Source organism: Mya arenaria, chromosome 10 (assembly GCF_026914265.1).
Source record: "Mya arenaria isolate MELC-2E11 chromosome 10, ASM2691426v1".
Lineage (NCBI taxonomy): Eukaryota > Metazoa > Mollusca > Bivalvia > Myida > Myidae > Mya > Mya arenaria.
In genome coordinates, this window is record NC_069131.1 from 4,312,852 (window position 1) to 4,337,962 (window position 25,111).

At 36.6% G+C, this 25,111-nt stretch overlaps 4 protein-coding genes and 1 non-coding gene across 6 annotated transcripts; 2 read left to right on the forward strand and 3 right to left on the reverse strand.

Annotated features, from left to right (window-relative positions):
- Positions 1-2,059: 2,059 nt before the first annotated feature.
- On the reverse strand, positions 2,060-9,875 carry LOC128205207 (dnaJ homolog subfamily C member 27-like). Its single transcript, XM_052906703.1, has 7 exons — positions 9,564-9,875; positions 7,233-7,315; positions 6,681-6,750; positions 5,550-5,714; positions 5,087-5,203; positions 4,705-4,865; positions 2,060-4,234 (listed from the first exon to the last, which is right to left on the reverse strand). The coding sequence occupies exons 1-7, from the start codon at positions 9,630-9,632 to the stop codon at positions 4,102-4,104; spliced, it is 798 nt and encodes a 265-aa protein (XP_052762663.1). The 5' UTR covers positions 9,633-9,875; the 3' UTR covers positions 2,060-4,101.
- A 381-nt stretch (positions 9,876-10,256) lies between these two features.
- On the reverse strand, positions 10,257-11,954 carry LOC128205211 (multimerin-2-like). The gene is made up of 3 exons (XM_052906708.1): positions 11,606-11,954; positions 11,248-11,349; positions 10,257-10,604 (listed from the first exon to the last, which is right to left on the reverse strand). The coding sequence occupies exons 1-3, from the start codon at positions 11,886-11,888 to the stop codon at positions 10,297-10,299; spliced, it is 693 nt and encodes a 230-aa protein (XP_052762668.1). The 5' UTR covers positions 11,889-11,954; the 3' UTR covers positions 10,257-10,296.
- Positions 11,955-13,459: 1,505 nt separating this feature from the next.
- LOC128205205 (torsin-1A-like) lies at positions 13,460-18,869 on the forward strand. Of its 2 annotated transcripts, XM_052906701.1 has the most exons (6): positions 13,485-13,546; positions 13,723-13,851; positions 15,239-15,501; positions 15,805-15,977; positions 16,655-16,776; positions 18,225-18,869. In XM_052906701.1, the coding sequence occupies exons 1-6, from the start codon at positions 13,528-13,530 to the stop codon at positions 18,464-18,466; spliced, it is 948 nt and encodes a 315-aa protein (XP_052762661.1). In that variant the 5' UTR covers positions 13,485-13,527; the 3' UTR covers positions 18,467-18,869. The 2 variants fall into 2 exon arrangements, with proteins under 2 accessions (XP_052762660.1, XP_052762661.1); XM_052906700.1 differs by having other exon boundaries at positions 13,460-13,851.
- Positions 18,870-22,461: 3,592 nt separating this feature from the next.
- Trnaa-cgc (transfer RNA alanine (anticodon CGC)) lies at positions 22,462-22,533 on the reverse strand. Its single transcript has one exon. It is a non-coding gene; the product is annotated as a tRNA-Ala (tRNA).
- A 680-nt stretch (positions 22,534-23,213) lies between these two features.
- Positions 23,214-24,175, forward strand: LOC128205210 (uncharacterized). Its single transcript, XM_052906706.1, has one exon. The coding sequence runs from the start codon at positions 23,385-23,387 to the stop codon at positions 24,123-24,125; it is 741 nt and encodes a 246-aa protein (XP_052762666.1). The 5' UTR covers positions 23,214-23,384; the 3' UTR covers positions 24,126-24,175.
- Positions 24,176-25,111: the final 936 nt, after the last annotated feature.

A 25,111-nucleotide genomic window follows, 5' to 3' on the forward strand; every position in this document is an offset into this window, starting at 1 on the left:
TGGACCGAAATGATTTGGGCAATTTGAGTAAAGGAGCACCAAACAAACATTTCTGTCAAGTTTTATCGAAAAAAGGTCATCGGGTTCGACGACAAGTCGTATAAAGTTTTTTTATTTTTTAGCTCTGGCAGCCATGGTGTGCAGTGGACTGGAACCATTTAACAAATTTTGGTTAGTGACCACCCAAGGAACATTTCTGTCAAGTTTCATCAAAATCTGATCATCGGTTAACATTTAATCTGAATAGATTATGAAGCAAATATCTAACCTGAACAAGAACTGACGAGATAGAATCGACTTGGTGTTTCACTTACACTTTTCGGCCATTTAAGTTACTAAAAATAGCTGTTTCATAAACTTTCAGAATGTCACTTAAACGAAAATTAATGTTCAGTCTATATATACTTTCCTATGTATAAATGTAAGGTTTTTAAATTGATCTTTTTGTGAGAACTTTATGCTTATATGTTTACTCATAAATTATTATTGTTTAAAAATTATTTAAAGATGATATACGTGAAAAATTAAGACATTATTTTTTTTTCTATTAAAGGGAGGTAATTCAGTAGTAAAATGTAATCAAAGCTATTAAAGCATGGCATTTCTTTTCTAACCATGTTGATATTATTACAGTCTATTCAAGCAAGATGCCTTTTGTTTTTACATAGTACCCATAGGTTCTGAAAAACAAGGAGCACTATTCCCAACAGAAGGATGTCACTCCCTATCACTGCATGAGCATCATAATAAAGAAATGTTTACTCAAACTGCAAGCTGCTCAATTGAAATAGGTATTTACCTCAAGCATACAGTTTTATAATGTGGCAAAATAGTCGGACTACTAGATTGTCATTCGGACTAGTAAAATATGCCATTATGCTAGTCCAACTGGCTAGTAGGTTAAAATGTTTTTCGTGAAGACTGCGGACGAGAAGTCCTTAAAGGTTTTTCTATTTTTAACTCTCGCAGCCATGTTGTGCAGCGGACCGGAACCATTTGGGCAATTTTGGTTAAAGGGCATCCCGATGAACATTTATGTAAAGTTTCATCAAAATCTGATAATCGGTTTCTGAGAAGATGTAGTTTAACGTTTTTTTCTATTCTTAGCTCTGGTGCCCATGTTGTGCAGCAGACCAGAACTGTTTGGGCTATTTTGGTTAAGGACTACCCAAGTAACATTTCTGTCAAGTTTCATTGCAATACGATCATCGGTTTCTGAGGAGAAGTCGTTTAAAGGTTTTTCTATTTTTACCTCTGGGGGCCATCTTGTGCAGTGGACCGAAACCATTGAAGCAAATTTGATAAAGGACCATCCAAGGAACATTTCTGTTAAGTTTCATCAAAATCTGATCATCGGTTTCTGAGAAGATGTTCTTTAAAGGTTTTTCTATTTTTTTGCCCTGGCAGCCATGTTGTGCAGCGGACCGGAACCATTTGAGCAATTTTGGTTAAGGACCACCCAAGGAACAATTCTGTCAAGTTTCATCAAAATCTGCCTATCCGTTTCAGAGGAGATGTCGTTTAAAGATTTTGCTATTTTTAGCTGTGGCGGCCATATTGTGCAATGGACCAGAACCATTTGAGCAATTTTAATAAAGGACCACCCAAGGAACATTACTGTCAAGTTTCATCAAAATCTGCCGAACCGTTTCAGAGGAGATGTTGTTTAAAGATTTTGCTATTTTTAGCTCTGGCGGCCATATTGTGTAATGGACCGGAACCATTTGAGCAATTTTGGTAAAGGACCACCAAAGGAACATTCCTGTGAAGTTTTGTCAAAATCCGCTTATCAGTTTCAGAGGAGATGTCGTTTAAAGAAAAAGTTTACGCACGCACGCACGCACTCACGACGGACAATCTGTGACGACATAAGCTCCATGGCCTTCGGCCAGTGGAGCTAAAAAAGGATGTTTTCAGATGCATTACTGGGAAAACTAGTATTTTGCCCCAAAATATGAGCGAGCCCCTGCAATCCCTTGTCTATTTCTCTTTTTATATTAACAAATAAATCTGCTTTGAAATTTTATGATTATAGATTCCATAGAAATAAGTTACAGTGTGTGTAAAAATATTTTATTAAAATAAATTACAATGTTGCAGTAGCATAAATATATACACCCTAAATAAATAAAAACAATGGACGGTACTCATAGGTAAGTTAAAGCATTCTAACCTGCCTGTTAAATAACATATTATTTAATGCCATATCATGTTGTTATTATCATACCCCCAGACCCCTCTATCGCTACATATTGACAATTAAGAAATAGTTCATAACACAAATTTTCAAACACAAGCAAAGACATTTTAACAATAAAACACATCACTTTAAAGATATAACCAACCATAAACAAACAATATCTGATAAAAAACAATGTTACATACATGTATTATTAAGGTTTCTAATGACTGAATTGTATCCATTTTCTAGAAATGTTACAAACAATGCAATCACATCTAATGGCAGTGTATTATGCTATGAAGTAATATTCTTGATGTGTTTTATTTCAGTGAATACATGAATGTATTATATGTATTTATTTCATTTGCAATTTCAGTTGAAATTATGAACAATATACAACCTCCAATAACATAATAATTTATATATTTTCAGTCATTTACTTTACATAATAGTAATCTGTAAGCAACATCTTTGCCAATGATACCAAAATTATATGTGGTCACAAGATATCAAAATTATATGTGGTCACAAGATATCAAATTTATATGTGGTCACAAGATATCTAAACTATATGTGGTCACAATATATTAAATTTATATGTAGTCACAAGATATCTAAATTATATGTTGTCACAAGATATCAAAATTATATGTGGTCACAAGATATCAAAATTATATGTGGTCACTGAATGAACTTGCCTCAATGTCATTTTACAACTATTAAATTAACATAACTTGACAATTAAACATTTTGATCAAATTAATTATAGTTCATATTGATTTGTGATTATATCATAATGATAGAGGGATCCATAAATTTGTATGTAGAGTATCTGTTCAGATTTTTTTGATTTTCTCTTGCTGTTGCGATAATATGAGGACATGTTCTAAAGCACTGTGGTATGACAACTGACCAGATGCCCACTCACCACCATAATGCAAAATTCATACACATCATTAAACGCTGTAGATCAAATTACATCCAAAGTTAACACATGTAATGATAATGATAATGTGCAAGTATATATAGATCAGACAAAAAACATTTAATAACACAACATGCAAATCCATGAATATTTGTATGATATTTGTAATGAATATTTAAGTATACAATTGAAACATGTCCCCAATTTCTCGAAACTTCTTCAGCTTAACAGGCATAAGTAGCTGATATCATTTAGCCAAAATACATATGGTACTTAAGTAATTTGATTTTGATACATAAAAATTGCTTATTGTGAATATCATAAAGATAACTCATTAAGTTTAAAAAGACTTAAAGACATAAGTATTACACAAAATATACCCAAACTAGCTTATCAGCTTAAGCCCATTAAAAGGGACTTAAGAATTTTTTGAGTAATTGGGGCAAGTTGCTTAATACTACTGTCAGATATGCATCACAGATATCATTTGTGTATACAGTGTTATCCCTTCAACCTAAGGTGTTGTTGTTACTTTGTAAATCTTTTTCATTCAAAGCCATCTGTTGAACACATTTACATGCAGACAAAACTTAAATTGTTCATTTACGACGCTAATGTTTCATTTGTAAACTATTATGCAATAACAATTTTATATTTCACGGGGCTGACAACAAAAATACCCACTAAAAGTCATGATGAAATATGGTCGCTAGCTTAAATTCAAAATAATAATAAACAGTTTTTCATTGCCCCTATTAGAAGGCAAATATTCTAGTTTGTTAAATACATTAAAAACTTGTTGTCATCTATAGGTAAAATAGTTATCTTCTTTTTCATATTTTTTTAACTTTGTAGTACAATTACGTTCAACGTTAAGAAAAAATTTACAAATGTATTTGTAGAAATACATTTATGTATGTATATGTATAAATAAATAAATACAACTATCACAGCGTTTTTCAGAAGATGATTTAAATGTAAGGCTTATGTTTAATCAGGAGCATCGTTTGAGCAGCGCTGTACGAGAGGCAAGCAAAATCTTGAAGGCTTCTTCACTACCAGGAGCAACATTCTTATCCGGGTGGAGCAGAACAGCCAGACGTTTGTAAGCTTTGTTAACCTCATCCCTAGAAAATGAATGTTGCAGCTGATTACAATCTCAAATATCCTTTTGGTTAATCATGAGTTTGTCTACATTACAAAATAGTTTAAAAAATATTATTGAAATCAATCATGTAAAATCAGTGCAAATTAGAAATACACATATAATGTAATAATATATTTTCACAGCATTTAATTATATCTATTTTACAAAAAATCTTAATTTACAATCACTCATCATTGCTTTACATACATTTCATCACTATTTTTTTTACTTTATTCACTCTCATTACTGAACATATAATTCAATACAATAACTGTTACCACAGTCTCACAAAATCAATAAAAACAAGCATGCTACATACTTGCTTGCCCCTTCCCTCAGCCTGAGTCTATTTTTTTTTACTTTATTCACTCTCATGACTGAACATATAATTAAATACAATAACTGTTACCACAGTCTCACAAAATCAATAAAAACAAGCATGCTACATACTTGCTTGCCCCTTCCCTCAGCCCGAGTCTGTCAAAGTCACTCTTGGCATTCTTGAGCCTCTGTATGGCGTCTATCTGTTCTCGAGTGTAGCCAAGCTGGGTCACGATCGGCACTCGCTTCCCTCCGTTTTCAATGGCTGTCACTACACCCTCGAATAATGCCTGTGAATGGAATTGGGACATCTGTACAATTAACAAGTTTATGGTTATTGATATGTATTTTGAAAAACTGCCAGGTCACTCCTCTACTTAAAACCACAGAATAACATAGTTTAACATCATTAAGTAACAGTAATTTTTTTGATATATGGTTACTTCAGTAACAAAACAATATGCACTTCAATATTTTTTTCAGTGAGTAAATCATAACAGTTGTACAGTACCTGAAACATTTCATTAACTCCATCCCCATTGAGTGCCGAGGTCTCGAAGTACTGGAACCCTCGACTGTCAGCCCACAGGCGACCCTCTGTCTCATCTACTTGTCTTTTTTTGTCAGTCTATTAAAATTGTTTTCAGTGAATTAGTTTCTATTTACTCATAATGTTTTCATCAGTTGCTGACTGATACATTCTTCTTGTTTTAAGACGTCTTCAAGTAAAGTACAAATACCAGAAACAATAAGGGCCTTAAAGCCATAAATTGATAAGATGGTAAAAAGCTATACCTGTACATGCCTTATGGCTTATTAATGTTGACATGATCCTGACGATTAGCAAAAATTGGCTTTTAAGCTTTTGAAAGTCCTCCCCAAATGATATTCACATTAACATATTGCAATAAATTGGACCCAATCTTTCAAGAATAACATGATTTCCATGCCATTGAATATGATTTGTAGCTCACCTTGTTAGCGCAGACACAAATAACGACATTGTCGTGGTCAGCCTGGTTTCCAATCTCATTCTGCATCTCCAGTAGCCAGTGGTCAAGGGACTCAAAACTGGCACGATCAGCAACATCGTACACAAGGATAGCTCCCTGTGTGTCCTTGTAGAACTCGTTCCTTACCTGCATAAAAAGCACAAGTACAGTGACATATGATCATATTTATATGACACTATTTTAAAACTGACAAGAGGGCATAAGGAAATGTACATCCTAACATGTAGGTAAATAATAAACAAATTGTTTTATGTGCTGAAACAAGAGAGAAAAAAATATGGTTGCTATCATCAAAGAAATGTAATGTACAAAATGTGATTGCCGTATAAGCCAGTTTTTCAGGGTGAGGAAAAAGGACCGGAAAGAGGAATATTCACAATCACATGTATACATACAATGTGCCCTTTTGCAAGAGGAATGGGGTGCTAGGGTGGAAAAATGCACAATGTATGTATCTGACTGAATATTTTTAACATGATGAATTTGAAAAGAAATGGTAGGAATAGTGTTTAATTGAAGCACTTTTAGGTTTCAACTGTGCACAAGTTTTAATCAAAACAAACAAATATTTGACAGTATTAAGCATTTAATTCTATGAAGGCAGAAGGGTGCATTTGCTGGTCTCTTTAACGGCAGAATGGCAAAATAAAGAGGACTGGATAAACACCCTTCCAGAACTATTTTGCTAAAACCCTATATGATTGATAAATACTAACTAAATAGGTATCAAAATATGATTGATAAATATTGACTTAGAACCAAAATTAGAAGACACAGTTTTATATTAAATTGAACACATAAAACCGGTAACATAAATGTTCAAGTTATTGCAACATAATAAAGGTATTATAGCAGTTCAACTACATCATACTAGTCATCAAATTAGACTTTTGCATAAACAAGCCCACATTCTACACTAGTGCTTGGTACAAAAAATGTTCAACAAGCACTGCTATATGAATTCAAGAGAATCAAGACTATGAGCAAGCTGAAAGCATTTGACCAGTTCTGGGCTCGCAGGCTTGTGCTCATTTTGACCACTGCCATATATTTGAATTTTCAAGGTATAAAAACAAAATTGTGTACACCTACCTCATAAAATATGGGATGCCCAGCCATGTCAAAAATATTCACTTTCACATCTCTATTTTGTATTGTGACCCTGAAAAAGAATAACTACAGTAAAACCTCTAGATTGTGATAAAATGTATTACTTACACATACTATATATAAATCTATACTGTGTTATCCCAGCATATATCATCATCTAAAATGCACCAGCATTTATAACCCCACTATTTTGACCAAATTAAGGAATTACGATTTTATATTACAAAAATAAAGATAAATCCACATTAATGCTATAAGATATAAACATTGCATGAAAAATACTGTATGTATGTTTCTTTAATATAACTTAATCAATTCTTCCTTCTGCGTGGGTTTAATTGTTAAAATTTATTTTCCCTTCATTTGGTTTCAAAACAAAAACTCAATTTGAGAGTTGTTTGTTACATAATGAATCATTTTCACTCATGAAATTGTCTGAAGCATAGGGAATGGTGGCGAGTATCATCCCCAAACTGTTTTAAATAACGCACTGTTCTACAATGTTTATCACATAGATAAATATATCATACTTACTTTGAAACTCCATAGTCAATTCCAATTGTAGCTAGATACTTGTGGACAAATCGTTTTTCACAATACCTTTTGATGATGCAACTCTGCAAAACAAAAAATGTGAAGTAAATAATATTTGAACAAATCTCAGTCAGATTTATATCCATTGCACATACAGACCAAAGGCAACAATCATAGACTATTTTTTCCAACAATCGTTCAATGGGAACATGATTCTAATAAGTTGAATTATGATCAAGTCACAGAGAAGTAATTTGTAAAAAACCTATCACCGAAATAACCTTTTGTTATTGAATCAGTTGATCTAGTGATATTTAGCTGTTGTAAAAAGTATGTGTAAAAGTGACATGTAGAAGTAGTAGTCAGTGGGCCTAGAGTGAGTTCATATAATTAGATGCCAGGAGTCTACAATGTTTGATATTTCCCTACTTTCGAAGTCCATAGTCATAGTTCAGTGATTTTACACGCCGCTATTGGTCCTGATTTTTTAGATGTCTGAAGCTACTTGAAGTTTATAATGACATCAGACACATTATGGAACCTAAAGGTTTCTTCAGGAAAAAATAATCATCAAAATTTAATATAAGACGAGAAAAGACGGACTGATTTAAGTCTGTGCATATTCCGGTTATGAGTTTTAAACAATAAAGACATGTTTAAGGAAGGTCTTTGTTTTTTTATGACAAACTTTATGATTGGCTTGGTCATGGACCTAGGCTATTTCCCATGGATTGGAAACTTCCTTTTATGTCTATATAGATTATTTTAAACTCTCACGAGTACTGTGATTTCATCCTCAGTCATATCCAGTCTTAGAAATAACCCACTCACTGGCAGGGGAGTAAAATGCTGTCAGGCAATTAGAAACTCCAACTCGTCTGCATGAATGGGCAGCAGGTCATGTTTTTAATCCACCTTGACAATTTTTTTAAAAAGCTGTCACAAAATTTGATAAGGTAGTACACAAAACAACTTTTTGCCTGGTTATTATGCTGATTGAACATGTAGAAAGCACACATTTTAATTCATGAAATGTTACCAGTTGATTCCAATTGGCTCTTCCATTTTATATACGCTTAAAGCACGCATTTTAGTTCATGAAACGTAACCAGTTAATTTCAATTGCCTCTTCCATTTTATATACGCATATTAGATAACACTTTACTGAAATATATTTTGTTATTGATAATGTTTTCTACGGTTAAAAGCTCATTTTATGAAATAGAAGCGGCAATTGGGATCAGATGGTTATGTTTCATGAATTTAAAGGTGTGCACAGCCGGTTCAGAGTTTTTTACTTTTTTTGTTTTGGCAACTCTACACGTCCATATCCAACTTGTTGTTTTCCTTGCCAAGAATGACATATCCCGGCACTAAGAATATCGAGTGTTTAATGAAACACAAAGTGTAATAAGAGAAAAGTACTTGCTAAAAATAATTTATGTGTTACTTTTTTGTGTTCTTATTTAACAATGCCGTATTAAATATTGTGGAGTTAAAGATAAAGAATATATTTTACATTGGTATGAATCAGTCGTTTTGTGGCATTACTGGCTGATGGTACATTTCCGAACAGAGCACAAATACCAAACGCAAGTTAAAACATGCGTATGTTTACAGTGTTCGCGATGACCTAGATCAATACAGAGGCATGCCTTGGTGACACTTGTGAAGTTTCATCTTGTTGTGTTGAGTATTTTTCTAAAAAGCCATTCAATGTTCTAATACACTTAAAGATCAAAATGTAGCACATGGTGGAATGACATCAGAGGGCGCATGTGCATCTTTGAGGCCTTGCAGTTATGTTCCGCTACATTCAAGATATTTATAAAATGAAACGCTTTACATTTAAATCACATGTTTTGAAAAACAGCAGAATGAATAAATTTGCAGCTTAGTGTTTACATGTATTCAATATAGCATACTTTTTAAATATAATTGTAATATATGACCATGTATTTTCGCTTTTCAAGTATTTGCCAGTTCAGTATTTGTGCCCTCCATAGTAAAAGTTTAAGTGTGATTAACTGTATGTAAAATGAATGATTTTCTACATAAAAATGATATATCGTAAATCTGAACTTTGACAGATGTTGTCACATTAACCAAAATCAATTTATCATACGAAATTTTAACTTACTACAACAAAAACTCTCCAAGATAGTTATACAAAAACTCCAAAAGTGTTAGGATTTGTGACCTCAGCCAGTAAGGGAACAAAATGAATATCTAAATGTTAAAAAAAGTTCCCTTAATGCGCGTTATTGCAGCTATCCCGACCATAATGATTATGAAAATGGCGATGAAACAATTTGTACATGAAGGATTTACCTTTCCAACTTCAGCATTTCCCATGCTAATAATCTTTATTCGTAGCGGTCGTTTCATCTTTTTGTCCATTATATTCAAAACACAGTCATAAATGCACTTCTTTCATTTTAATCAAGTTCAAAACTATAAAAATGTGTGATTTAAACAGTTAAAAATCAAATTCCTGAAAGAAATTTCCTTAAAAAAATCCATGGGAATTCAATAATGTATGGGTATAACTATTTTTTAAGAAAGGTTAAAAAAGAATCGGTAGATGCTTTAGAAAACCGACAGAAACTACATTTTGCTATGTTTTAGGCCTGGCATCTACAACCGGAAGTTTACATAGTCGCTGGGGATATTCTTAATCGACTCGATTATCGTTATCAAATAGCGGTTACATATAACCGAACTTTACGCAGCGGTTACACGGGCCCCGGTTACACCCCTTTGCAGAAAAGACCTTTTATATTTTTTGAATTTCAAAGTTCATTATTGCGAGAGACTGACACACAACCAGTTGGTAACGACCAGTGTTGTATGCATCATAAATGTCCCCATGCAATTTCCGAAAGGGGCATAAACTTATAAATGCAAACGTATACTGTATTTATAAGCCTGACGTCGACTAAAGCGGTACACTAGTTTTCTTTTTAAATTAGATGAAGTGTTGACATTTTATGACACGCGAACACAACCGCTATAAACAGTAAGTCGGTAACATATGTTTCTTTATTTTATAACTTAATGTGATTCAAAGATACAACAAAATAAACCCGGTAAACGAATTTCGCACAACGTCACGCGGTATATAACAACCTCCTCCGGCCGTGCGCCGCACAAACACGTGTTCACCTGCGTTCACGTGGGCAATGACCACACCGGTGGCTGGAACGATATCTGTGTTACTGGAGTCTGCGGCGATGTAGCCCTGCCGATGTCCGTTGACGACAAGTTCCGACTCCAGCCAATAACCGTCCTCGGCGAATACAGTCCACGAAAACATGTAGAGGCCTGTAACTGGGGCATCGAAAATCCCGTCACTCACAGTGAAACCCTTACCTAAAACGAGTAACACACATATATTAAGCGCACACGATACTTAATGCTGTGGAAAAATAGATAGATGGATAGATATAATAAAGAATCTATCGATCTATTTTTCCACAACATTAAGTATCGTTTCTAAGTCAATTCTTACAGCCAGCATACGTGTTGACACTCTTATTCTAAATCAAGACTTGCACATGTATAACAAACATCAATTTTAACTGATAAACCTTGACTTCTTACTTATTTATGCAATTATAGAAAATATTAATTACTGAAAACAAAAGTGTTACCGTGTATTTAATAGCAGAAAGCAAAACAATATTAAATGATTGGTGAATGCTAAAAGATTAATTGCACGATCTACAATAATCTCTCTTAAGGTAGAAATACCGTGTTTTATGCACACCTTTTTCAAATCAAACTCGGTGTCTTTCATAAGAACCATTGTTTTCGACATTTATTCATCCTTTAAGGAATATAAAAACAATATCATTAATTGTGGTAAATCTTATTTGGGAGTAAGAGTGCATCTTTACACCGTGCTATAGATCTACTTTCACGGGCTATACGAGTCATGGGAATCACTACTAATTACGTTTTGAATGTGCAAAACATGAGCGAGTCCATTTAATGGTATTGTGTTCTTATTTACCGATGTTAACGGGCGCCGTGTTGTAAATGACCACCTGTTGGTCACGTGTGCACGTGGCGCTCGACTGGTACGCGTGGAAGGCCACCTCCGAAGACTGAATACCTGATACCGAGAAACAAAGCGAATGGGTCGAGTTAATTGCCAATCTTTCAGCATCCAAATAATTCCTAGTTCAATCACCATAGCGACTTCTATAAAATTGAATTGAATTGGAATGATCATGAGTTGTTATCTTATGAGGAGTTACTGGTAACATTATGAATCTGATTGCCCGACCCAACTTCGACCTTATGTATACCTTATTAATAAGCCAAAATGAAATTATTCTACAATATAAGTTTCCAAATAAACTATATACGCTTTTCCAGTCCACGGCGAATGATATCTGCACTGTCTGCATTAGAGCGAATATTGTCCTCACGTTCCGCCTTCAGTTGCGTCACTTCCTGTTCCAGTTCCAACAGGCGCGCCCTTAGGCGTCCCTCTGACATTTCCAACGCCGCCACGCGCGCGGTGAAGCGACTCTCCAGCTGTTGCATCTTTTTGTCAAACTCATCCTCGATCGTCTTTTGTGAGGATCCGGAGACTACTATTGGTATTATAAGAAATATTAGCAGAAAACCTGTCCCTGCAGCCATCATAGTTGTATCTCAGGATCAACTATTGGAACTCCTGATCCGTATTCGCACATTACAATCAAACCAAAACCGAATGAATTCATGTACATGTATAAAAGTCAGTGGCCAATATTTACAACAATGATTAGACAAGATAAGAATACCTAAGCACTTGAACCTCGCCATCGTCTCACAGAACCACGCCCCGTGTGCTGTCCGGACTTTATAACAGTTGAATGATGATTCACTCACTCAGCTTGCAATTTTCATTTGTTTGTGCTGTATACGTAGTAGCTTTTTAATCCATTCAGCTCGAAAGTTTTTCTCCAAACAGAAACAGCCGACCGTGACAGGCATCTATGCATTGTTATTTCTTTATTCACATAATTAATGTGACAGAGTTGCACGGGTTATAACGAAGTCAGTGCCATTTAGTATCAAATAATTAGATATATAACATTGGAAGAGTCTCATATAGTGTCATTAATGTTATTAATATAGTCAAGATATCGACGAGATGTATCGAAGTCCGTCTCGCGGACCATGAGGCGTAAGACCTAGGGTTTTCTTGACGTTTGCACCCCACTTAAACCAAATCTCTTAGTTACAAAATGCAAATCATTAGTATATAAAACAACAAAGAATTTTAAGTATTCTGAAAGTCACGTGATATGGAAATTTCGTAATGACTATGTGTACGCTTAATGTAGATTTCACTAAGATTTTACTTTCGGTTTTGTAATTGCATTTTTATAATTCTTGGCGTTTAAAAGATTAAAAAGGTTAAGAGAAGCCATTTGGATACACATACAAAAACATAAGTTTACATCACTAATTAATACTATAAATAACTCAGTTCAATATTATAGTTGTCTTTTATCAAGTAAGACACCCTGGACGAAAATAGCAACTTACATGTTATTGGTAACGAACATAATACCAATGGTAGGAACTTACGTCACGCGCACTTGCTGAAATGATTCCACGCGGTTTATGAAAAAGTCAACAAACCAGGTATTTTTCATTTCTTTACACTACTTCCCAACAAAGTTTCATAAAATTCAATAGCGCAACGAACATATCCATTATCCGGTGGTTCGATTCTGAAAGTAACTCTTCGTATAAGCCTGCAAATGGAATAAGTATTTTTTCTAGATCGGGCTCCCTGTGGACGGAATTGAGTTTCTTTAGTTCAAATGAACTAAAATGATATCTTTATGTATTTCAGAACGTATCACTAAGCACGATCTCGCTTTAATGCCCTATGAATCTTGTGGAATGATTGTTGGACTATTTACGCTCAAGATCTGTATAGAACATTCCGATTGCCTAAAATGATCCCGCGCCGACGTAGCGTCCCCGTCGGACGCCATTTTATATAAAAAATATATTTTTAACATAGCATACTATAATATGTGTCAATTCTAGTCTTAACAATACTGTTTATATATGCAAAAAATACGTCATTATTATATTTAACTTTCTGAAATATAATTATACTCGTAATATACATGGGATTCCGCAAATGATTATTGTATATAATTAAAAATTACGTTAATGCTATATATAATTCGTTTCAAAGTTGCTACTAGCATATCAACTTGCATATTTATTGCACAAGAAACATTTTGTATATCTGTATTAAGACTATAGGAACTATTGAATGGATATAGAATGTACAAGTAACTAAAGGATTACTCGCTCTTAAAATATGATACAGTTCTCATAAATGTAATTAAGATGCTAGACGCACCGTTTCAGCTTCTTTTGGACCTACGACAGGACACAAATCTTTTTTATATATTTGTTGCCATTCTGGCTGTCTTGTTATGTATTTTCTTTCTTCAAATTTTTGGAGGTCTGCTGTTGTTCTGGGATAAGGTGGTACCCGCATGCCTGGTTGTACTGGTGACAGGAGTGCTGGCCGCCGGCGGACACTACTTCCTGTTTCCAGACCCCTGTAAATGTGGGCTCACCCGCATAGAAGGTAAATACATAAACTTGGCTTTATCTTTTATTGTTTTATTTCACTATTGTTAGTATACTGCTTTCATTCTTGCGCACCAAGGGTCGTGATTTTTAGTGTTTGTTTAAACTTCTTTTATCTATATTTAATATGAAGTATGAAAATAAAATTTGAAGTATTTCTTCTTAATGTTTAACTTTTAACCTGCTTCAATAGGTACGCCAATAACTTGTGTTTATGCCAATCAGATTTAAATAATAATGTTTTTTTGGCAAGATCAAATTAACCTGCTGTGTTCAGAGACCACACGATTGACATTTTCATGACGCCGAAGTTGTATCAAAATAGTGTTATTGAAGTACAATGTTTTGCAAACAAGTTTGCAGGCTTTATTAAGGAATCTCGGACAACTTTATCAGACAAATAAGGCACCTTTTAAACTGAATAAATATCTTCAAAGATCTGTTATTTTTTGGAAATGTGGATTTGCAGGCATATCTTAAGCATGCTAATACATTGTATTTTGAAGTATCAAGTAGCACCAACTTAATTACAACTATCATCACATCGGCTATGAATTATCCCTCGGTGTTTTTGAAAAACTAACAACGTTGGTGCCGACTTTGTTCGATTTTAAAACTTGAGTTAACCGATCGACATGACAGAACATCAGTTGTTCTTGATATAAAGCACCAGTCACTTGTAACCACGGCACCCCCAGATCTGGGGTATTCCGGGATAGCGGGTTTAATGGGCCGTGTTTTACCTTCCATTTGACCCCGCAATGCCGAGTGAATGCGGTGGGTTTTTTTTCGCGCCGAAAATAGCGGGGTATGGGCCTTACCTAGGCTGTCCCCGGGTGCGGGGGCATTTTGCGGGGATTTTACTAGCAGTTTGTCGCCGCAGGCCGGAAATTTTACCCGGGATTGGCTGGACCGAAAGTCAAAATCCCTGCTATTCCCCTGGCCTGGCTATAATTGACTGGTTCATAAATAGAGACGGTCCGGGTAATTTTTCATGTAGTTCACGGTCAGTTTTTCTGGAGTTTCTGAAGATAATGCACCAGTCAACTGTAACGACGCCCCCACGCCCCCCGCAGGTCCGGGTGTATACCGGGGATAGCCGGGGAAATGGGCCGTGTTTTTACCTTCCAGGTGGCCCCGCAGTGCCGTGTGAATGCGGTGGTTTTGTGTTCTCAAAAATATAGCGGGGAAAGGTCCCTTGGGTGCGTGGTCATTTGGCGGGGGGTTTACCATTTGTACGTCCCCGCAGGGCTGGGACTTTACCCGGGGTTGGCTAGACCGAATGTCAAAGTCCCCGCTATACCCCGGACCTGGGGGACCGTGGTTACAATTGACTGGTGCATAACCTTGGATACTTTCCTGTTCATTTATAACAATGTAAACAGCCTTTGAGGAGGTCGTTGCTGACCACATTTGGGGCCAGCAAGTGGCTACGGGGATGGTGGTAGAGGCGATGAAAGCCCATCGCGCAGCCCGGAAACGGAATCCGCTGGTTATGTCCCTCCATGGCGGTCCGGGAACCGGAAAGACCGCGATGAGCATGCTCTTGGCCAGGAGCATGTTTGGCCATAAAGATGATGAAGAATTGGGCACATCCGGTGTGTATGTCATTGATAAACCAGTTGGAGCTACAAGGGAGGAATACAGGGTATGTATCCACATGCAGTAACTTGTAATTTAATGAACATAACCTATACTTATAACAGTTATATTAACTCTCGCTTAAAAAAATTGACCGAAATCTTAAATCTTTTTATGCATACTGTCACACTACCAAGATCAACAATTCTAATTTTATATAATGTTTGTTTTTCTATAAAATCAACTTACTTGTAGATGTATGATGACATGTATTTAAATCGGATCTTTTCCATATTAAAAACAATGCCTATTATTAGCTTTATCCGAAAAATAAATCGTTGCACTTCAAATCCTTTCCAACCCCAAAAAGGAGTTTATAATGACGACGTTAGATGGCGCCCTAAAGTCCGCCCGGGGTTCGCTAGTGGTGTTTCAAGACATGGCGTCCGTACCAGGCAATATCGGCTCTCTCCTGAAGGCAATATTTGAGGACAGTGACCATAATTATCCGTGTAAAAATGAGGCCATTTTTCTCCTCAGCACGTGAGTTCTATTCAGCCTCGTTCTCCGACAAAAAATATACGGAACGAGTTTTTACTTTCTTTCAAACAGAATCCGCATCGGATATTAAAGGGGCTGTCTCACAGATGATAAAATAGCGGGAAAAAAAGAAAATTGTCGAAAAATGACATAAACTTGGCATCGATGTGTACAATGCATTGAAACTTACTAACTGAAGTACCACATAGTTTACAATTAATTTAAGTTCAGCAGTTATTTCGTATTTTTCCATTAAAAAAAGATTACTGGGTATGTCTACTAGGTAGAATTCATTCCTTATGCGTGATTGGCTAGTCGGTGTTATCACGTGATATTACCGAGGTAGGTGTCTAGCTTAATTATGTCACCCGATTAGAGCAAGCCTTAATAGCTCAGTTAGTAAGACGTAGGACTTCAATTTTGGTACTTTTTTTAAATTATGATTTCAAAGCGTAACACATTCTATTAGATATTTTTTTCCTGAGATTTGTTACAGAAAAAAAAAACTTTTTTTTTGGTGCCAATCTTTAAGTCAAAGGTTTTATGAATTTGGCTACAAAAATATTCTTAGATCATGCCAATTAAATATCAGCAAAAAATAACATATTATTTTTACATGGCATAGTACTGAGCAGGTAAGAGCTTCCATCTATTTAATTTTGCGATCTCTATCTCTGCAGCCATATCGGTTCCAAAAACCTGGAGGATGTGGCTCTCGACTCGTGGAAAGACGGCATCGACCGCGATCGCATTAATCGCCGGGAGCTCCAGGCGGCTATCACTGCCGCTTCCAGTGACACCGGTAATCCATCAATGCTTTGCTCCTGCTTCGTTTAACTGACAAGTAGAAATACTTACAGTAACACTTCTTTCCTTAACGATGGTTGTTGTTTATCAATTTCACATTTTATCTGTATAAAGTGCAATGGCATTTTCCATCGAAATCGCGTGCGTTTGTTCGATACTTCTGTCCTGTCATTGGGCGCAATAATACTAATGGGAGGGGCATATTTACTACGGAACTATTTTTTTCAATGAAATCGTAGTAAAATTATTGGCAACATGCAAAACTGCAATATTTAGTAAAGCAGTTGAAACAAAATTAGCAATGATAACTTGATTGATTTTAATTGAGATGATTTTAAGATGGGTGGAACAGTTGAAGAATATTACATTACAATGACGACGACTTATTTCGGAATTTGGAATTGACATTTGGTAAAAATAAAGCATCAGACCAAACATGAAATCGAGGAAATGAAACAATAACATATTGCAGCGCACTCAGCAACGTCCAGAAGAAAGAGCTCAGTTCAACACCAAGTCTTTTCGCGTCCTCTGGCTTTCCTTCCGCGAAATTTTACGGTACCCCACCCACCGCCACTGTCGTTTCCACAGAGACGTTTCATCCTCATTGCATGTTTACTTCCAAAAAAAGACAATGCATTTGCTGATTTGTCCAACACCGTATTCCAACATGATTCATACACCAACTGATTCTTCAAAATAACGCTCAACAAGTAAATTGACTGGAATTTCTCTCCAATTTGAAAACTCGATCGTGACTTAACAAACGCTAGTTTCGGGTATTATCGCGAGATATAATGAGAACTTTGAAGGTGGCGATATTTTTGTTGTTTTCTTGTTACTGTTATTTTTCATAACTCCAATTGTATTTTTCTAGTTGTAATACAGTTATAATACGTATTATATACTTGACCTTGAAAATATAGAAAATAAACATATAAATAAGGAACTATTTATCTGCGCATTCATTGTCGTATAAATTAGGTTACGATAGCTGTTCTTATTTACCCGCCGTTGAGAACAACGAGAGAAAGAAAAAAAGAGAGAAAAGGCTCTTCAATAATCTATTAATTTGAGAAGAAATGTAGATTTAACTAAATGTAAATATAAGTATTAATATTCGACATGTTGCATTTTATTAGGGTATGGTATACAATGGCGCAGTTCAAAACCCATTTTTAACAGCCCCATTGCATACCATACCCCAATAAAATGCAACATGTCGGATTTTAATCCTTAAATAATAGTCAGGTTAAGGTATAATAGCACGTGTACAAAGAATTGAATGTAGCACTTGAATCGTGTTTGCAGAAAGTTTATTGTTGAAGCCTAGGGTACCCTTACGCATTTCTGTACAAACTACATGTATGTTTGATAAATGGTTTCTAAATTACTCATCTTAATTCCTGTATCTTATCTTCTTAAACTTTCCCTTACTCAAAGACGACAGGTGGCACCGGAGGATGATCGAACATAATTTGATTACCAAGAGTATCCCTTTTCTTCCGCTCGACCGCTCCACCGTCCGCCGCTGTATAATCCAGGAGATGATCTACCTTCGTTTTCTGGACGAAGACCGAAAGTCGAAGGATGTGCAGGCAGCCATGCGCCGCCGGAAGTTTAATCCTGTTACCCACCCCGTATTTGCCGAGACGGGATGTGCCAACATCAGTCTAACTGTTTAAAGTGACACTCATATTCAAAATCAATACAAACACATGTATTACAAACACAGTTTTTGAGTGTCAAAGCTTTTACTACTTTCTAAATAATGCATTTATGGAAAATATTAATTTATGAAAACATGATTGTAACCGTGCATTTATTAGCTGATTACGCAAAAATATTAAATAATTGGCGAGTGCTTAAAGGTTTACTGTGATCTACTATCATCTCTTAAGATAGAAATATCGTGTTTTCTGCACCTTTCTTTCAAATTAAACTCGCTATCATTTATAGAAGAATGTTTATTCAAAGAAATATATCACACAATACACATTTGAAATAGGCCAACGTGACCCGTGAACAAATTAATGTAATACAATGACTTATATATACATGTATGGCGGAACAGATTGATTAACTCTATATCACTCATATAATTTAGTATTGTCTTTATCGATTATGTGTCATAACTTAACTCTATATCTATTAATGAAGTTATAGTTATACTACTATTGTTTGCGACGATATGAATATACTAGGCAACACACCTGAAGATATCAATAGGTCACTGTCATTATTAGAAGTTTACTGTAATAAATGGAGTCTAGAGGCTAATACAAGTAAAAAAAGCCATGGTATTTCGTAAAAGAGGTGATCTGTTAAGAAATGAAAAGTTTCTCTACAAAAATAATTGGATTGAAGTTGTTAGCGACTTAATGTTTCATCTATGTTTACCCACGTATGTTATGTCCTGACACACTCGTTACTGTTTACCCACGTATGTTATGTCCTCACACACTCGTTACTGTTTACCCACGTATGTTATGTCCTCACACACTCGTTACTGTTTACCCACGTATGTTATGTCCTGACACACTCGTTACTGTTTACCCACGTATGTTATGTCTTGACACACTCGTTACTGTTTACCCACGTATGTTATGTCCTCACACACTCGTTACTGTTTACCCACGTATGTTATGTCTTGACACACTCGTTACTGTTTACCCACGTATGTTATGTCCTGACACACTCGTTACTGTTTACCCACGTATGTTATGTCCTGACACACTCGTTACTGTTTACCCACGTATGTTATGTCCTGACACACTCGTTACTGTTTACCAACGTATGTTATGTCCTGACACACTCGTTAATGTTTACCCACGTATATTGTGTCCTGACACACTCGTTACTGTTTACCCACGTATATTGTGTCCTGACACACTCGTTAATGTTTACCCACGTATATTGTGTCCTGACACACTCGTTACTGTTTACCCACGTATATTGTGTCCTGACACACTCGTTACTGTTTACCCACGTATATTGTGTCCTGACACACTCGTTAATGTTTACCCACGTATATTGTGTCCTGACACACTCGTTACTGTTTACCCACTTATGTTATGTCATGATACACTCGTAACTGTTTACAAACGCACGTTATGTTCTGACACACACACGCAACAGTAAATCAACTTGCGTAATGTCCTGACACACACTCGCAACTGTTTAACCACGTACATTATGTCCTGACACACTCGTAACTGTTTACGAACGCACGTTATGTCAAAGTTTATCCACGTACATTATGTCCGGACACACGCTCGTAATAGTTCATCCACTTGCGTAATGTCTAGACACACACTCGTAACAGTTCATACACTTGCGTTATGTATGGACACACACTCGTAACAAGTCATACTCTTGCGTTATGTATGGACACACACTCGTAACAGTTCATACACTTGCGTTATGTATGAACACACTCGTAACAGATCATCCACTTGCGAAATGTCCTGATACACACTCGTAACAGTTCATCCTCTTGCGTAATGTATGGACACACACTCGTAACAGTTCATCCACTTGCGTAATGTCTGGACACATACTCGTAACAGTTAATCCACTTGCGAATTATCTAGACACACACTCGTAACAGTTCATCCACTTGCGTAATGTCTGGACACACACTCGTAACAGTTTATCCACTTGCGAATTGTCTTGACACACACTCGTAACAGTTCATCCACTTGCGTAATGTCTGGACACACACTCGTAACAGTTCATCCACTTGCGTTATGTATGGACACACACTCGTAACAGTTCATACACTTGCGTTATGTATGGACACACACTCGTAACAGTTCATCCACTTGCGAATTATCCTGACACACACTCGTAACAGTTCATCCACTTGCGTAATGTCTTGACACAAACTCTTAACAATTCATCCACTTGCGAATTGTCCTGACACACACTCGTAACAGTTCATCCACTGGCGTAATGTCTTGACACACACTCTTAACAATTCATCAACTTGCGTAATGTCTTGAAACACACTCGTAACAGTTCATCCACTTGCGTAATGTCTGGACACACACTCGTAACAGTTCATCCACTTGCGAATTGTCTTGACACACACTCGAAACAGTTCATCCACTTGCGAATTGTCTTGACACACACTCGTAACAGTTCATCCACTTGCGAATTGTCCTGACACCCACTCGTAACAGTTCATCCATTTGCGTAATATCTGGACACACACTCGCAACAGTTCATACATTTGCGTTATGTATGGACACACACTCGTAACAGTTCATCCACTTGCGAAATGTCCTGATACACACTCGTAACAGTTCATCCACTTGCGTAATGTCCTGACACACACTCGTAACAGTTCATCCACTTGCGTAATGTCTTGACACACACTCGTAACAATTCATCCACTTGCGTAATGTCTTGAAACACATATGTAACAGTTCATAAACTTGCGTTATGGCTGGACACATACTCGTAACAGTTCATCCACTTGCGTAATGTCTGGACACACACTCGTAACAGTTCATCCACTTGCGTAATGTCTTGACACACACTCGTAACAGTTCATCCACTTGCGAATTGTCTTGACACACACTCGTAACAGTTCATCCACTTGCGTAATGTCTGGACACACACTCGTAACAGTTCATCCACTTGCGTAATGTCTGGACACACACTCGTAACAATTCATCCACATGCAAAATGTCTTGACACACACTCGTAACAATTCATCCACTTGCGAATTGTCTTGACACATACTCGTAACAGCTCATCCACTTGAGTAATGTCTTACACACACTCGTAACAGTGCATCCATTTGCGAATTGTCCTGACACACACTCGTAACAGCTCATATACTTTAGTTATGTCTTGACACACTCTCGTAACAGTCCATCCACTTGCGAATTATCCTGACACACACTCGTAACAGTTCATTCACTTGCGTAATGTCTGGACACGCATTCGTAACAGCTCATCCACTTGAGTAATGTCTTACACACACTCGTAACAGTGCATCCATTTGCGAATTGTCCTGACACACACTCGTAACAGCACATATACTTTAGTTATGTCTTGACACACTCTCGTAACAGTCCATCCACTTGCGAATTATCCTGACACACACTCGTAACAGTTCATTCACTTGCGTAATGTCTGGACACGCATTCGTAACAGTTCATCCACTTGCAAATTGTCCTGACACACACTTAACAGTTCATCCACTTGCGTAATGACCTGACACATACTCGTAACAGATCATCCACTTGTGTAATGTCCTGATACACACTTGTAACAGTTCATACACTTGCGTTATGTATGGACACACACTCGTAACAGTTCATACACATGCGTTATGTATGGACACACACTCGTAACAGTTCATCCACTTGCGAAATGTCATCCACTTACGTAATGTCTGGACACACACTCGTAACAATTCATCCATTTGTTTATTCTCAGAAACAGTCATTAGTCACTGACCAATCGCGTTCTTAATTAACTGACCGAATATAAATCTTTATATCCCGAATTATTTGTTATTAACACAATGCCACTAGAATATGCAGATGATGGGATTTAACAAATGTTTAAACCTTACAAAAATTGTCCACTGGTAATACTTATCAAAATTTTAAAAGCTTGTTAAAAGTAAGAGAAATTTGGAATATTAATTCAGTAAAAAATACGTTGGAGATGCCGGGGATTGAACCCGGGGCCTCTCACATGCGAAGCGAGCGCTCTACCACTGAGCTACATCCCCGATAGTACTTCAGTGTGCCATAGTGAAATCGCAAGATAATCAGAAACCAAAGATAGCATTCTTCGTGTGTGGTATAAACTGAAACGATACTTTATAGATATGCTTTATTCAATTCGATAAGTATGCCTCCTTTCTAGGAAGCGTGAGGGAAATTGATTTGCACATTCGGTCGGTCAGTAGAGCAAACCTTATCCGCTTCGGTCTAAGGTCCTCAAACTCAAATGCTTTGGCATGCATCCTATTAATATATGTCAGTAGGTTAAAGGTTAAGGTCATTAACAAAAACTAGCATCACTAAAACTCATTTAAAGAGTAACATTGGAAGGATGTCGCGCATACAATTCGAGCTCTTATCTAAAAGGTCAAGATCATACCCTTGATGATCAGTGATGTGAAATTCTGTTCGGGATTTTTAAGTACCGGTAATTAGTTGTGTTTTAGTTGTGACCTCTATTCTGTAGTCACGTGATATGGCGCGTAGTGGACGTGTTTAAATCGGAGAGTGAAAAAATGGGATTTACTTAGTAATATTTAAATAAATAAAGTCAGGATTTATTTACAAAGTTGTGGATAAAGATACCTTTGCAACAACGGATTAAATATGAGATTATATAATCATGACCAAAAAGAGAAAGGATAGAAATAGCAGTGGTAATAATTCGGACAATAACAAAAGCAAATTGACCAAACAGAGAGGCCCATCTGATGACTTAGATTCAAACATTTCTGTAAGTGAGATTCTGGGAAAAGCTAGCGCTGTGTTGTTTCCGAGTCTGGATGATTCTGTGAGTGAAGACAGTAACAGTGAAGTTTTCAGCAACACTCCTGTGGTGATTTCAGGTAGAGGCAAGATGGCGGAAGGGGGCCGCGAACCCACCAACAAAGACCTGATGGATTTTATGAAAAATATGGGAGAAAAATTGTCAGTAATGGAAAAGAAATTGAACAAAATTGAAACACTTGAACGCAAGGTTATGGACTTTGAAAAAGATATAAAAAAGATATGGGTAGCTCTTGAAGACCGAGTTAAGCGTACCGATGAGCGGGTAGGCAAGCTGGAGGACAAGGTGGATTCGGTCGACGTTGAGGCGGCGCAGATGGCGGACAGGATGGCCACCTTGGAAAAACAGCGGGAGGAACTTCGGGACGATGTTGCGTACTTGAAGTCGCAATCTATGAGGAACAATCTTTTTTTTACTAATATCTCCGAAGATAATTCCACCGGCAACGAGTCCGCTGAGGTCACCGAAGACAAGCTCCGCCAACACCTTCAGGATACCCTCAAGCTCGCGAAGGAGACGGTCGAGTCCATTCGCTTTGAACGTGTTCACCGGTCGCCAGGTCAACCAGTGCCGGGCAGGATCCGCAACATCGTTGCAAAGTTCACGTTTTTTAAGGACCGGGAGGTAGTAAGGAGACAATGGAAGCATTTGGCGGGGACGGGCCGTCAAATGTACGAGCAGTTTCCACCGGAAGTACTGGACAAACGCCGCAGGCTAGTGCCCAAGATGAAGGACGCCAGGAAGGAGGGCAAACGTTCATGGATAGTGTACGACACCCTGTACGTAGACGGCAAGCCGGTGAGGAGCTAGGGGCACGACGGAGGTGAACTTTCGGTTCTTTCATGGAATGTTCATGGACTAAATAGGGACAAAAAAGAGAGTATAGACTTTGTAAATATTTTAGATAAATATGATATTTGTTTCCTTTATGAGTCATGGTGTGATTCCTCTAGTAATATTGATTTAAAATGATATAAATCACATAATTTTTATCGTAAATTTCAACATAGGAACGCTAAGCGAAATAGTGGTGGAATAGTTTTATATTACAAAGAGCACTTAGGCGATGGAATTGAAATAATTAAAAATCATTTCGATACAATCATTTGGTTAAAACTTGATCACACCTTTTTTAATATCCTCGAAGACATTTATTTATGTGGAACCTATATTTGGGGCGAGGACTCGCCCATATACAATACTGTAAATGTTGATTTATTTGATATTTTAGAAAACGATCTGTTTTTATATGATAGTCTTGGATGTGTATTTGTATGTGGTGATTTGAACAGTAGGGTTGGAAGTAAAAAAGATTATGTTGTCCATGATAAATATAATTGTTACACTGATAGTCACGATTACGAATTTGATTGCACCCCTGACAGGGCCTCAATCGACAATTCACATAATAATCATGGGATAAAACTATTAGATATTTGTAAAGGGTCAAGTTTTCGCATTGTTAACGGTCGTATTGGTAATACCAATCAACATACATTTTTGTCACATCAAGGCTGTTCTATGATTGACTATTTGTTGTCGAGTGAGCGTAATTTTTCACAGATCAAAGACTTTAAAATAGAATCTTTCAATGAATGGAGTGATCATGCACCGTTACATATTTCATTACTATGTAATTGTATTATACCAGGAACTACAAACTACTCTGAAATTAAATATAAGTGGAATGTCTCTTTTCGGGAGCAGTTCCGCTCCGGGATTATTGCTAATTTACCTGCTTTTAACAATATAGTCAATAGTGCAGATTGCTCGAGCAAAGATTCCGTTAATAATAT

Coding starts and splice junctions, on each gene's coding strand:
- LOC128205211 (XM_052906708.1), bottom strand. CDS start 11,888: ATGATGGCTGCAGGGACAGGTTTTCTGCTAATATTTCTTATAATACCA. Junction 11,350..11,605: donor TCGCCGTGGACTGGAAAAGC/GTATATAGTTTA, acceptor TCTCGGTATCAG/GTATTCAGTCTTCGGAGGTG. Junction 10,605..11,247: donor CACGGCGCCCGTTAACATCG/GTAAATAAGAAC, acceptor TACTCGTTTTAG/GTAAGGGTTTCACTGTGAGT.
- LOC128205205 (XM_052906700.1), top strand. CDS start 13,605: ATGCTAGACGCACCGTTTCAGCTTCTTTTGGACCTACGACAGGACACA. Junction 13,852..15,238: donor TGGGCTCACCCGCATAGAAG/GTAAATACATAA, acceptor CAATGTAAACAG/CCTTTGAGGAGGTCGTTGCT. Junction 16,777..18,224: donor TGCCGCTTCCAGTGACACCG/GTAATCCATCAA, acceptor CCTTACTCAAAG/ACGACAGGTGGCACCGGAGG.
- LOC128205207 (XM_052906703.1), bottom strand. CDS start 9,632: ATGGACAAAAAGATGAAACGACCGCTACGAATAAAGATTATTAGCATG. Junction 7,316..9,563: donor GAAATGCTGAAGTTGGAAAG/GTAAATCCTTCA, acceptor TTTGTTTTGCAG/AGTTGCATCATCAAAAGGTA. Junction 5,715..6,680: donor GGCATCCCATATTTTATGAG/GTAGGTGTACAC, acceptor CTTTTTATGCAG/GTAAGGAACGAGTTCTACAA.
- LOC128205210 (XM_052906706.1), top strand. CDS start 23,385: ATGGCGGAAGGGGGCCGCGAACCCACCAACAAAGACCTGATGGATTTT.